The sequence below is a fragment of the Tetrao urogallus genome (assembly GCF_951394365.1).
Source record: "Tetrao urogallus genome assembly, chromosome: 4".
Taxonomy (NCBI): Eukaryota; Metazoa; Chordata; class Aves; order Galliformes; family Phasianidae; genus Tetrao; species Tetrao urogallus.
In genome coordinates this window covers 33,046,542-33,060,121 of record NC_136817.1, presented here as the reverse complement: position 1 = coordinate 33,060,121, position 13,580 = coordinate 33,046,542, and the positions used below count along the sequence as shown (strand labels likewise).

The following is a 13,580-nucleotide window of genomic DNA, read 5'->3' as shown; positions in this document are numbered from 1 at the left end:
TAGAATTTGCTCTAAATTAGTAAGATTTCTTGGTAATAGATGTTTAAATGTAAACAAGCTCTCATTCACCAGATTAATCCACTTCCATGTCTTTAAAAGACTGCTTAAAGCCAGACAGTCTGTTATTCTGTTTATAGACAATTTTCCCACTTTTTAGCCATTAGAGACCGAGAGGACTTAATAGTTCTGGAATTAGGACCTTAAGAGTTGCTAGAAGTTGCATCTTTAGTTAGCAACAACAACAATCATTCAGAATTAGTCTTAGTTTAGTCTGCTTATTTCGAAGACACTACGCTGCGAACAACGTAGATTTGCATCCTGTTTATTAACCAGGCAAGGGTAGCACAGCCACCAGAGCTGGAAGGCTCTTCTCCAGCATCATGACATTAAGATCAAGCACTGTGTTCAACCTCGGTATCTGTTTGACCAGTCTCAGTCCTCGAAGAAGAAAAACAACAGTTAAACCACCATGTAACAGTAAGAAATTTCAGGTTAGCTAACAACCAGCAGAAATTCTACTGCTTAACCCTGCCGGATTTTCCTTCACTGTGATCCAAAGGAACACTGATGTGAATGCCATGCTCAAGATGGCAGACTACTTTAAGGGATATGGATACACCACAAGTACTCTCAGAGAAATACAATTCCCAACAACATGCTGGAAAAAACTTTGGTAAATTAATATTTTTATTCAGCTTAGCTGACACATGTTCTAAGAAGGAGGAAGGTAAACTCTCTTGATGAGTTTCTGATCCACCTACTACTTTAAAGCCTTTATTTTATAAATAGTGATAAAGATGACATAATTCATCCACACTGTGAGAAGTAACATCAGGAGTTAACTGACATTTTCCTACCACATGTTTTTAGACAAACATAAAACTGATGTGCTGGATCAGACCCAGAGATCCATTAGTCCAGTTTCCTCTCTGACAAAGAACAGTGTTGGAAGCTTTCACAAGGGTCCTAAAAGGTCTGTTTCACATCTGTGAATAACTACCCTACCTTTAACAGAACATGAAGGCCACCGACTTTATCCTAGCTATTGTCCACCCTTAAGTCCATTACTTTAAAGTAATGTAAATAAACTCACTATCAATAGTAAATTTTATTTTAAAAGCAAATATTTATTTATATCAGCTATAAGGACAAACTTCATTTTTCCACAGTAGGTCTGAAAGCTCTAAGTAATCTGCAGAGATAACAAACCAAGAGACAGGCATGTAATAACCCTCTGTACTGTAGACTCTTTGGAAGCAAAGCCTAAATAGAAACAAGGTTTTTTTTTTTAATTATTATTTGGCTTTTGCTTTAGGCAAGGCTTTTTTGTTTATTAGTTTTTACCTTTTAAATGCTTCAGCAGGGTTCCTCTCACATTCCCCGGGTTGCAAGAGGCTTTGAATGGCAGGATCTCTTAGTTTGTCCTCATATCCCTGGATCAGTCCACTGCGGCAGATCTGTGCAACTAAACCTCTGATAAACCCTCCAACACACAGAGTGTCAGAGTCCTGGGCTCTGCAGAAATGGAAGGCTAGGGCTTGCCGATGTAAGCCTCTTTGTAGGTTCGCAGGTGAGCTTGGCCAGAGTAACTCAGTACAAAGGGCTGTCTTCCCACTACCGGGCCCTCCTACCAACAATACACCCCAGGCAGCTCCTCTCCCAGAGACAACACCAGTATTATTCCCAGAACTCGCTGCAAGAGATGGTTTGTTGGCAGCACTACCGCTGCAGTTAGCTTTCTCCTGGAGGCAGTGCTGAAGTTTGTGGAAAACCCACTCCCTACAGTAAAACTGCTTTCCCTGTAGCAAGCTGGTTTGAGCCATTTTACAAAGCTTCTTCTCTTGGACTTGTCATAAGCAGTAGTACACCTTCAACATCTTAGCACAGGAAGGCAGGGGTTCATCTTGCAGAGGAAGATCTTCTGCTCAGAACTTGACAACGCATAATATAATCAGTTAACCTTCCACATAACACTTAACAGCATCTTCTCGCAAAGGGTGTTACTCCATTTGAATGCTGTTACAAGTAGTGAAACACAATCACCGCTCAGCTGACATCATGAAGCAGCATCTGATACCAACGCTCAACAATACTTTTCCTATGGCTCAAAAGTCCACACAGCTCCATGGCTACATCTGTAGTTTATGCAGTTGTGCACGTTCCCAGCATACAGGGGAGACACTACATCTGGAAAAACTGAAGGGAAGCCAGCTTTTCAGTGTATACTAAATGCCTTTCAACTCTAGGCATTAATCTCTCCGGATATAAATCCAGAAAAAGCTGTCCATAACAAAATGTTCCTGCTGGGAATTTTATACAGAAAGCAATTCTTCTTCAGAGTACTATATACATATCCCAACCATGTGGATATGCACAACTTACTGAGAAACGGTCAGTTTGGACAAGAAACTTTGCAGACTTCACGTATCTGGGCAAGCGTCTCAGAAGTGCTTTGGATTATGGTTTCTTAGGCAGTAGAGATGAAAGGGAAAAAAGTGTTTACAACTTCTCATTTCAGTATATTCGCAAGCGTCTTCTTCAACAACCTGGATTCTTACTGAACCTGTTCTCAGGTATCTTAATCGAGAGACGTCAGAAGAGACAACATCTTCCCCTAGAGCTCTGAAATAAAGAAGACAGCACTTTTAACCCTGCATGCAAGTCGTAATTCAGTCAGCTGCAAAGCAGACAACAAAGAGTGAAGTCAATGGCTCTTATCTTTAGTTTTGCCCGTACTATTCACCTAAAAAGCTGCTTTAAAAGGAAAAAAAAAAATGTTGTTTCAAGGTACAAAATCGGTTATATATAAAAACATAACAATAGACAGCTGTGACAGCGGCCTCAGAATCACAGCACAACGAGCCCCACACTTCCTCCCTACGAGAGCCGAACGCTCCCTTTATCTCCGCTCACTCTTTCTCCCACGGCTCCAGCGCCGAACCCTCCCTGCGCGCAGCCTTCCAGCCGCTGCCCACGGCTTTCTCGGGAACTTTATCCCACAGACGGGCTGTGCCCACGGCTCCTCGCACACCCCTTTGTTCGCCGCCCGCCCGCAGCAGGACGGGGGGCTGCCCCGGCTGCCGCTCCTGTCAGCCCCAGCGGCTCCCCGCCCGCGCCCTCAGCCCGGGCTGCGTCGCCCCACACAGCGCGGCTCCCCGGCCGGGCACCCGACTCGCGCCGGCGATCCCGAAGCCGAGCGAACGGCCGCGTGCCCCCCCCGCTCCCCTCCCCCAGCACGGCTCCGCACAAAGCCCCCAGCCGCAGCCGCCTGCCCGCCGCTGTCACTCCGTTGCCCACCTCCGCCAGGTACCGCCCAACGGCCGCCGACCGCCCCAACGGCCTCCGGGCTGGGGGCCTCCCCGCCGCCGCTCAGCTTACCTCCACCAGCGGCCGCTCCAGCCTCCCAGCCGCTCGGCGCGCCCCTCCTCTTCCTCCGTGCCACTCGGCTCCCGCCCCCGAGCTCCGCCGTGCCAAGCCCGCGGCCAGCCCGCTCCGCGGCGCCTCAGCCCGCCCGTGCTCTCCTCCGCGACTCCTTGACCCCTTCCGCCAGACCCCGCCTCCTCGCTTTGCCCCCGCCTCCTCCCGCCTCACGCCCCGCCCCCTGCCCGCCTGCCGGCTCGACATCTGGCGGCAAGTAGTCCTGGGCGGAGGGAGACGGCGGGCGGGCGTTTCACCGCCCCTCCGCTTTGTCCCGCCGCCGCTGCTGAAGAGGGGGCGTCCAGCGGCCGGAGCCCCCCGCCGGCGGGGCCCTGCAGGGGGCGGCAGCGCGGCTCCCGACGCCGGGGCGCGGTCGCGGGGTTTGCCCTGATGGGGCGGAGCGCCCTGAGGGGAACTGCGGGGGGCGGGAGCATCGAAACTTGAAAAATAAAGGTTCTCGGCGAACGGTTGGATCGATGGCCGTTTGTTTTACTTACGCGCAGAGCACGGTAATCGCACTGTGTAAATCATGTATGCCATCTCTCTAGTGCACGACTTCAGCTTTCCTTACTTTTGTTAATCTAGAAAAGAGTAGGCCTAATAGCTGTTTTCCCTTTGCCTGACTGCTGCCTGTTCCTATTTCACCCAAACCAGCCCATCCCGGGCAGTGTTTTGCTACGTGCACTGAGGCAGTGCAGCTTCATAGAACGTATGTGGTGATTCCAAGCAATTTTCCCCTTGCTCCTTACACCTCGCATACTGAAAAACACGTTTTTTTTCCAAATTTGCTGCAGGCCTGAGTGTGGGCTTAGCAGCACTCCAGCCTGGGGCAGATGGACTGATACAGACCCAGGTAACACAGCTGCCTTCCTGCGCCCTCCTTCAGTTTGTATACCCTTGAAAACTGCTGTGAGGTCCCTTTGACAGGGCTGGAAACATCACTGGGCTCAGCAACCTTTCACAGTGCAGCCTACATGCAGGGAGAAAGTGGGAGTTCACCCCTTATTTGGCTGCCTGAGAGCAAGGAGGGGAACGGTTTCCATTAAAATTTCGCCACTTGGGCTGGCCACGTTATTTATACTAAGATCTTTCCTATTACTTTCTGATCAGGGGCTTTATGGTTGGTAAAGAGCCTTCCCTCTGTACGGCTTTGAACACCAGGCAGTTAAAGCATTGCTTTACACCAAGTACATCCGTGCAATATGGCACACTCATTTACTGCCCTTCAAGGAGTGTCCCAGGATTCTCTGTAGGAATAAAATGGAAAAATAAAGGATAAATTCATTTGGCATACTGAAGAGCTTAGAAAAACAAGTCTGCCTACTTCTGGAAACCAGTAGAACAAGTTTGAAGAACCTTTGGAAGCACTGAATTACGAATTTGCAAAGCAATGGGGAGTGGGGGAGAAACAGAAATAAGAATAGTAGTTAGAAAAAGTGTTGGTTTTGTTGGTTTTATATATACATCTATATGTATGTATTTGTTTTCTCTTCTAGACTACATACTTCAGGCAAATAGTCTTCTCTAAGCTTTTTTCTTTCCTAGCAGCACCTCCTCATGAGAGCCTTTGAACTGCTAAATCTCTTCCACTCCACCTCCCCTTTGTTTTTCTCTTAACAGCGAATGAATAGTGATAGATAACATTTAGAATGATGAAATTGTAGTTCTGGTCAGCTGAGTTGGCTGCAGACAAAACAGGTTGACAGAGTGAGAGTGCAAAAAAAACAACAAATAATAATCTACCAAAGACCCTCTCCCCAAACAAACAAACAAACAAACAAAAACCAAACACACAAACACACCAAAAAGATCGAGATGCTGACATGTCACATCTTAGACACAAGTATTAGGCTGGTGGGTGTTCAGGGAAACAAAACAGAAAAAATGAGAATTTGGGCCATGATGAAACCCTAAGGGAAAAGGAGCTCCCCCTTTCCTGTTGACTGGGATGCAAAGACTGATTTACGTGACAAATTGCTGTTAGATTCCACAACATCCAACAGGAACAGTAAGAATTATAGTGTAGTTTGCTAAAATTAGATATTTAAATGTAATCAAGGTTGCATTGTAGACAACGACTAGAAAATACTAATTTTTCCATGCTAATATATAAATTCTGCAACTGAATAGATGACAGTAATTTGATTTTAGCATGGAACAGAAGACACACAATAAGCATCCCCTCAAAATCATGCATTTGAGCAAAACTTCCATTCAGATCAGTTCTACAACTAATGTGAATGGAAATTACTTGTGGGAATGGCAAAGGGAAAGAAGAAAGGAGGCTGAAAGGACGGAATAAAAACCAGGAAAAATGCAATTGGTCTAGAATGCAGTTATACCCTTCTCAGTGGGGGGATTTTTAGTTTTTCAAAAGATGACAAAATATTGCAAGGTGGGAAGTATGACCTGCATGCTTCTTTTCAAAAGGATGCATATATGACCTAAAGGTGAATTTTCGCAGTGGCCCTTGCATTGCCTGCCTGAATTAGTTAGGAAGCAAAAAGCATATAGACACTGAAGGAGCAAGAAGCATGAAGACACTGAATAATTAAAATATAAATAAAAAATCGTAAAAAATGTTGGAAGTGTTAAAAAAAAAGAAGGCACAGCTGTTGAGGTTGGGAGCTTTCATCTGTATGCTAAAGAGTAAGACCCCGAAGTCAACTTTCAAAGGCAAGGAAGGAATTTTGTTATCAAGTGTATTTGCATAGCACCTCCTATGTCTAATGCCACAGCCTCCATGACATCATCCTGGTGAATTATTATAGCTAAGAGTCAGATATTGCTGATACAATTGTGCAATGCTGTAGTTAATGAGACAGGATAAGAACCAAACCTTATTTTGTGGTTTTGTATAACTCAACTTGACATAGATAGCAAACCAACCACGATATAATTGGGTTCACCTTGCAGACTCCAAGACTGACAGATAAGACCTCAAGCAGACACTAAGAAGAAGATGAAACATATCAAAATCTCCAACCTGAAAAAAATATACTCTTCTTGTAGCTTCTGTGGTCTGAGGTGGTAATAACCTGGCTGCTTAAATGAAGACACATTTCATGTGTTCAAGAACCTGATCTTAAGGTACAGTGGGAGGTTTCTGCTATGCATTTCCAGGCCTAATTTTATGGTCATAAATACTAGCTAACACTGAGAAAATGAGATGAAACTTTAATAAAAAGATAAAACAAAAAAATTCTAACTTTATGAAATCTATACTTGGAAAATCTAAGGGGCTGATTAAAAGAAAAAAGCTATTACGCATTCTAAATAAATTGCAGCATCTTTTCCCAGAACGGTAGTAAAGACCACTAATGTGTTAGCAGTTAAAATATGATACTATTCAGATAGGAAGGGTTGTTTTAAGATAAATCATCTCTGATAGGCCAGAGAATGTAATCAATTGTGATGGCGAAGGTAGGACTAAGGCTGATATTTAAAGTCATCAAAACCTGAGTAATCGCGTTCACATAAAAACATTTGCATTGTACATAGCTTGGAGCAGTGTTATCGGTTTGGCTGCTTTCTGTTTTGTGTATGACTCACACCCAGCCCTGGTCCTGCTGTCTAGGTGCTGCATGTCCCGTCAAGTCAGTGCCACGTCTGCGCGAGAAGGGAGTGGAGCTGCAGATCCCAGGAGCTTGTAAGAGCTTTTGGTAAACATGCATTCACATCCCCAAATAAACAGTTTCTAGGGGTGGATCTGAAGCATCGTTGCCAACTTGCAGCAGTCATTTTAACTACTTTTCTAACTGTAACTTACTGATTTTCATGCATAATTACGCATTATTAATTCAGGTACTTTCTCTGACAGGTGAAATTAGTGAATTTGATGGTAAAGAAAGATGGTGTAGACCTGATATTACACAGGAACATTGACATAAAAGCACATTATAATTTTCCAAGCAAACAGTGGAAGCTTTATCACATGAAACAATTAGGCAAAGGCATGAGTGTTTAATTTCAGTGACACTAATATTTAGATCCCAGCTCAAAAACCTGCCCAGGGTGAGATATTCTTTAGGCCTCATGGTATCATACAAAATTCCTCCACAGAGCAATCTGGAAGTCCTGTATGCAAAGGAGCTCATGCTCAACCTGACACCTACTGTCATGTTTGTGGATCCCCTTCAGTTTGTGCAGGCACAGCACGATTTGCCTGACTACATGGAAATTGACCCCAAGAGGTGCTTTATGAGGTCTCAGCCTGAATTGACACTGACGACACAGTTCCCTTGATGCTTCTTCTTGCCTTTTTTAAAAAAAAAAAAACATAATGGAACATAATTCTATTCATAATGCTATTTTATTCTAGCTGAGTTTTCCTCAGCGGTGTGGGTTTTCAATAGATGAAGGCAATAGTGTTATTTTACATAAGAATATAGTTAGGAAGTATAATAGTTCCTTTCAGTTCCTTCCTCATTACCCAGTAATTTGGGTAGAGGTACTATCTATCCCATCTATTGAAGCGGGATCTCTGTGAACAAAGGATGCAAGAATGATGGAACTGAAGAAAAATTAAACGAAAGATCCTGGGTATGATAACGCAGTAGTTCAAACACTTGAATGGGAGAGGAAAGAGCTATATCCTCATTCCTCTTTAAAAAGAAATTGTTCCCACTTCCAGGCTAACAGCATTAATTTATAGGTTATTATAGAACTGCTGCTACAATATCTGCCAGTTGCTGTTTGGTGGAAAAATGGCTACTATGCTTTGGATTGGATTACTGAAGATAACTTGCCTTTGATACATTCAGGTCAGCATTCTGGCAGACTCTGGCTCTTTAAAATACTGCATATATCCTGCAGCCACCAAAAGGGCAAGAGGGTAGCTCTCATACATGCATCCTTACCTTTCGGGCACGGTCATTTTGTAACTCAACAGAATTGGGACGAACTGAAATGCCATGCTGCCCATGCCTGTTGGACGAGATGATCTCCAGAAGTCCCTTCTAACCTCCATGATTCTGTGACACTATCATGCTACTAGTGCAATTGCTCATCACTACTACACTGTCAGGAAAAAAAAAACAAAAAATGTGGTTTCTTCAGGTAGCTATTGCCAACAAGAACCCAGTTTAAATGCTCTGAAATGGTTCTGGAGAAGCCTTTCTCTTGACACGAGTGCACCATCCTTCCGTTTAGATTTGGAGATCACTAAATTTAGTCAATGGGCAGAGTGACACTTTCATGCCCAGTACTTCAGGCAATAGCTTCCAGGGTTTGCTGCAACATTTTTTTAGTATCTGCATATGCATCTGCTCTATTTGCATAGAGGCAGATTTTATGTTTAAAAATTGACACTCAACCTGTGATATTGAGTGTGGGTTTAGCTGTTTGTCTGCAAAATACATTGCAATATTTGGGCAACTAAACAGAACTAAAGTTTAAAACGGTGGCCTAGAGAATCTAAGAAATGCACGCTAACGTAGTGGCCTATGTCATTCGAACCTCAAATGTTGCTAATTGTGCAGGTTTGGAATACACTCTAGCTTCCTCCTGCCCTAGAGTAGCATATTAACCAGTATTTGTGCAATTGAATTATGGTATAACATTACTGTTCTGTTTAATAGGAGTTGACAACACATGATGCCAGTCAAACTTAATTATTAGGTATAAAATTCTGAAAAACTTGTGCTGCAGTAGGTAACTAGTTATGTTGGATAAAAATGTATGAGGATCTGCAGAGAATTTAAATGTCATTAAATGATGGCATGAAAACTTCTGTGGAGTGGAAAGAAAAAAATCTGTCAGCAGTAAGCCATAATAAAACTAAATCAAGAAAATGACCTTTTATGTGAGTTAGACCAGAAATATATTTGTCAAAATATCATTGACTGTGCATGACAAAAGATAAACAGATGCCTACGAATAAGAAATAATGCTTATATGAAGAATCAAAATTACTACATACAATAACAGAAGAATTTATACTGAAGCAAGATTTTATACAAACTTAGTGAAATCTGATCAAGTAGTGTTTGATTTGTGTTGGCAATATTTAAGCTGTAAGCATTAGGAATGTGTGTGTAAATAGCTTATGCTCTTTCTGTGTGTTGCTCATGTAATCTCACTACTTTCATCAGCACCTGAATGCTTGTCCTGACCCGTTCTGTGATCTTGAGCAACTGCTGTAACCTTATCTGCTTCTGTTTCCCCATCAGTACAATAAGGATAGTAAATATTTCCTATTTGCTTTCTTAAGCCTGGTCTAACTGCAAGCAAAAGCAAGATGTACCAAAATATTTTGTACTACTTCAGTAATACCAGGTAGCAATGCTCTAACTGGCCAGGTCTGACTGACGTGTTGTTGAATCAGTGTGAGCTATCCAGACTAAACCATAAGTAGTAAATAACCCAAATCCCTTTCACTGTATGGGCTCTTGGAGACCTCTGCCCTAAGCCCATTGTAGCTCATATGCTCCTTGTGTGAGAAGTCATGCTGATATACTGTATAGTCAATTTAACTCATTTGTCTCTCAACGTAGTTTACTCTATCTCAAAACCATTTCTTGGTATTTGTGAATTCATGCATTTTAAACACTATTCTGCAATCCCTGTGGAGACAAACTGCCCATTTGATAGAATATCCCAGGTCACTAAGCACTTGCTTCATTAAGCACTAAGCACTTCTGCTGTTTTCCTAAATTTGTAGTACTCCATAACTCATCACTTTAGGAGTAAGATCTTACTCCTTACTTACAGGATTTAATTTTGCCTGTCCTTTCAAGCTTTGCCTAGCTGGCTTCTCCTGAAGTAGCTGTATCTATGAAATAGATACAGCTTGATTAGCGCTTTTCTAACACATTTATGAACATTTGCTTAGATTAATTACAGATCTTCTAGATCCAGAAAAGGAAGCTAAAATATATTCCTTAGAGAAGCTAAAATATATTCCTAGGTAGGTACTGTTAGACTTTGAAAATAAAATTAGAGAAATTAATGTTGATTGAAAAAAAATTTGCATTTAATGTGGAAGTCAATTTTAGTTTGATCGTGAGTCTACTTCGATAAGCAACATTTTATTCCCTTTTCCAAATAAGAAATTCTTTCCCATTTTCCAGACGATATTAATAGATTTAATAGAAAGAATCTAAAATCATTCCTTCTATAAAAGAAATGAAAAGAAAAAAATCAAATTGTATTTTCTCATGCAACACTGTAAGATGATTCAGAACATTCTGTGCATATTGGAAGAGAAGGCTATGTCAAAGTAAGCAACTTTGCTACTTTCTTTGTCCCAGCACGTCAAAAATTGGTATTTAATGGACTAAAATGTACCCACAAAACGTAGTTGTATGTTTCACATATAACTTCACATGCTGAAAATCACACAGGAGAATTTCAGCAAGTACATAATGCTGAACAGAAAGCTGACATTAAATTTCAGGGCAGTTACAGACTGTGGACATTAATAGCATTTTTTGGAGGAGTCCTCAAAAATTGTTCTATAAATGCTAGCAGACGTGGATAATATGAAGGAAGATGCGTGTAGAGCTGCAGTAAACACTACATTATGAAATAACAAATGCAAAGCAGCAATCAGAACAGAAGATATTTTTTTTATGTGTGTGCCTGTGGAGTGTGTGGGAAGCCACTGCAACCTAAATAAGGGTAAAGCTAATAACCCCGACAGCTTCTACAGTATCCTTTTTAACTGTAATTGGCAATGTACTCTCTGAAATTGAGAGGCAGACCGTTCTAAAAACCATTGACGAGTGCATTGGGAACCTGAGAACAGATGTGAAAAAGGCCTTGGTGTGGCTCTGCTATCTATCTGAGTGCAAGGACACCTTACTGAGCATCTCACTGATCAATATTAGTTCCTACTATTCACTGTATATTACCAAATACTCTGCTTTTTGCATTTTTTGCAATTTGCATTAGCACACTGTAGAAATGCATACTGATGTCAAAATCCAGGCCATATCTTCAAAGCTCCAAGGGTTTGAGTTCAGGTTGTTTCCATGACTGCCTCATCTTCATGAAGTCCTGTTAATACCCTTAGGAAGCAAACAAGGAAATTGAAACCTGTGAGGAGTGGTGAAGATCTGGCTATGCAGCAGAGGGTTTATAACCATGAAATACTCCGTCCAAAAAAGATTAATGTGTATTTAGATGAGGAGAAAGGCTTGCCTTTTTGTCTTTGCTGTCTCTCTAAAGCAGGTCTAGTCAGAAAGGAAGAAAGAAGAAAAATAGAAACAACTAAAGTTGAGGTTAAAAGAAAAAAAAAACAAAACATTTAAAGATGCAATTCTGAATATGTTAAAGATGGCCTATTAAATTTAGCAGAGTACCAGTCTGAGCTGTTCCCTTCCTTATGACTGAATTCCTGAAATCCTGATCTTGCAGGTAGAATGGAAAAAAAGTGGAAAAAAAGCATAAAGCGTAGTCATAAACAGCAGACGATGGGCAAAAGATAAATTGTCTTTATTTTGCAGGCTCTGCTAAGTCTCAGCAAGAACACTCCAGTAGCTTTGTGCTGGTTATCGACACATTAAGAGGAGACACAGAGGACGCTGAAGCTGAGGATTTAGCAGAAGAAAGAAATAATGGAAGGATTTAAATGGATTAAGTGGGCGATGGGACTCAGGCAGGGGGAGGTGGAGATAACTTTAGCTATCTAGTAAACGAGAAGAGGGAGAGATGATAAATGGAGTCCTGAAGCCTCCACAGATTAAATTATCTGGGTGGGAGGCAGGTGTGAATTACTGGGGAAGTGCAAACACTAAGGGGATTTTTTTTTTATTTGCTGGTATAAGTAAAGTTCCCATTTACGTGACATGGTCACAGTAGTGCAACTGCTTGGAGCTGTGTGCACCCATACAAGTGTTATCTAAGGATTGCAGGGTAATTCTTAGCACAAGAAAAGGAACTTCCAACATTTCACTGGAGACTTGGAAGTGAAACAGGAGAGCATGGAAAGGTCAGTCTCCACAGACATATGAAAAGGGCATTAATCACCATGGTAAAGACTTGCTGTAAGAGCAAAGATTGAAACTAGTCTGAAGAGAACCATACAGCAAATAGACATGCTGAAAATGTTGGTAGAAATCAATTACATATTATTTCTGTATTCATAACATCAACAGTTTTGCAGTCTCACTGCTATGAGTCTCATTTTGAAATACTTTTGCAGTTATTTTCATATCTATTTATTTCTCAAGTGCTAAGTGTCTGTTTGGTGGATGAGAGTCCATTATAGTATCTACAATGTTTTGTTTCAGTTTTTTTTCCCCTCCCATTTAATCTCAAATAGATTAATCACGATTACCCTTAGAGTGAATGAAAATGAATAGGTTAAGTTCATTTTTTTCAGAAGTTGAGTCACATTCTATCAAAAACGGAAAATAAAAAAAATCAATGCCTTCCTAATTTAAAATGATTAATTATGTCTCTCCATTAATCTCATGCTAATATTTCTGTAACAGACTTTTTTCCCCTACTTTGTCAAGCATTCCCAGTTTCAGAAATCACTGTTCTACTAAAATTTCACGGACTTTCATTCAGTAACTTGGACACACTTTCTACTTTGCAACTCTTAAGTGAACAGCGCAGCTATTTTCAAATGTTAGCATCATCCAGGTACTCTCTTGCATTATAGTCAGAGCATTAAGTTCAGTGAGAGAGGATTAAGTGTTTTACTACTAATTTGGAGTCTTATTATTGTAGGTAACAGCACTCTTGTGTATCAACTGCTAGACACAGACCAAAGTCAGGTGTGAGAAATATATAAAAGCAATGTAGACAACAGCAGTTGACCCAACTTTATCATCCAAGTATGAATGAATGTATACATTCATTCAGTAGAAATATTTTTTATTTCCAGCTTTCATACTTGCTACTTTCCTGTGTCTGATCTGTTCACCCTAACCACCTGCATGGGCTGGTGACATTCTTTAGCATTTTGCCTGCATTCTCTTGGGTTTACAACCACCAGCTCCACTGATAGTTAGCTTGATTTTTCTAAACACTCCTTGAGACCCACCCACACCATGAAGAGTCAATCTCTCCAAAGGAAATCAATCTATATTTAATTGGGAAATATAATTATGCGATGGCATTAGGTTCTTGCTGAGTGCTGTAGATTAGATAGATTAATCAGATGCTCAGAAAGTAGGCTGCTGATACTGGAAGGGCAAAATTTGTTTGCAGCA

General features: G+C 41.5%; 1 protein-coding gene across 1 annotated transcript in view; it reads right to left on the bottom strand.

Moving 5' to 3' along the window:
• Nucleotides 1-1,823, bottom strand: part of ANKRD50 (ankyrin repeat domain containing 50) — a gene marked incomplete at both ends in the record, with an annotated part of 34,071 nt that extends 32,248 nt beyond the window's left edge. Inside the window, one exon of the mRNA XM_079534823.1 lies at nt 1,345-1,823. Coding sequence (XP_079390949.1) covers nt 1,345-1,823 — 479 coding nt within the window. The remainder of the gene's footprint in view (nt 1-1,344) is intronic.
• Between the last annotated feature and the right edge of the window lie 11,757 nt (nt 1,824-13,580).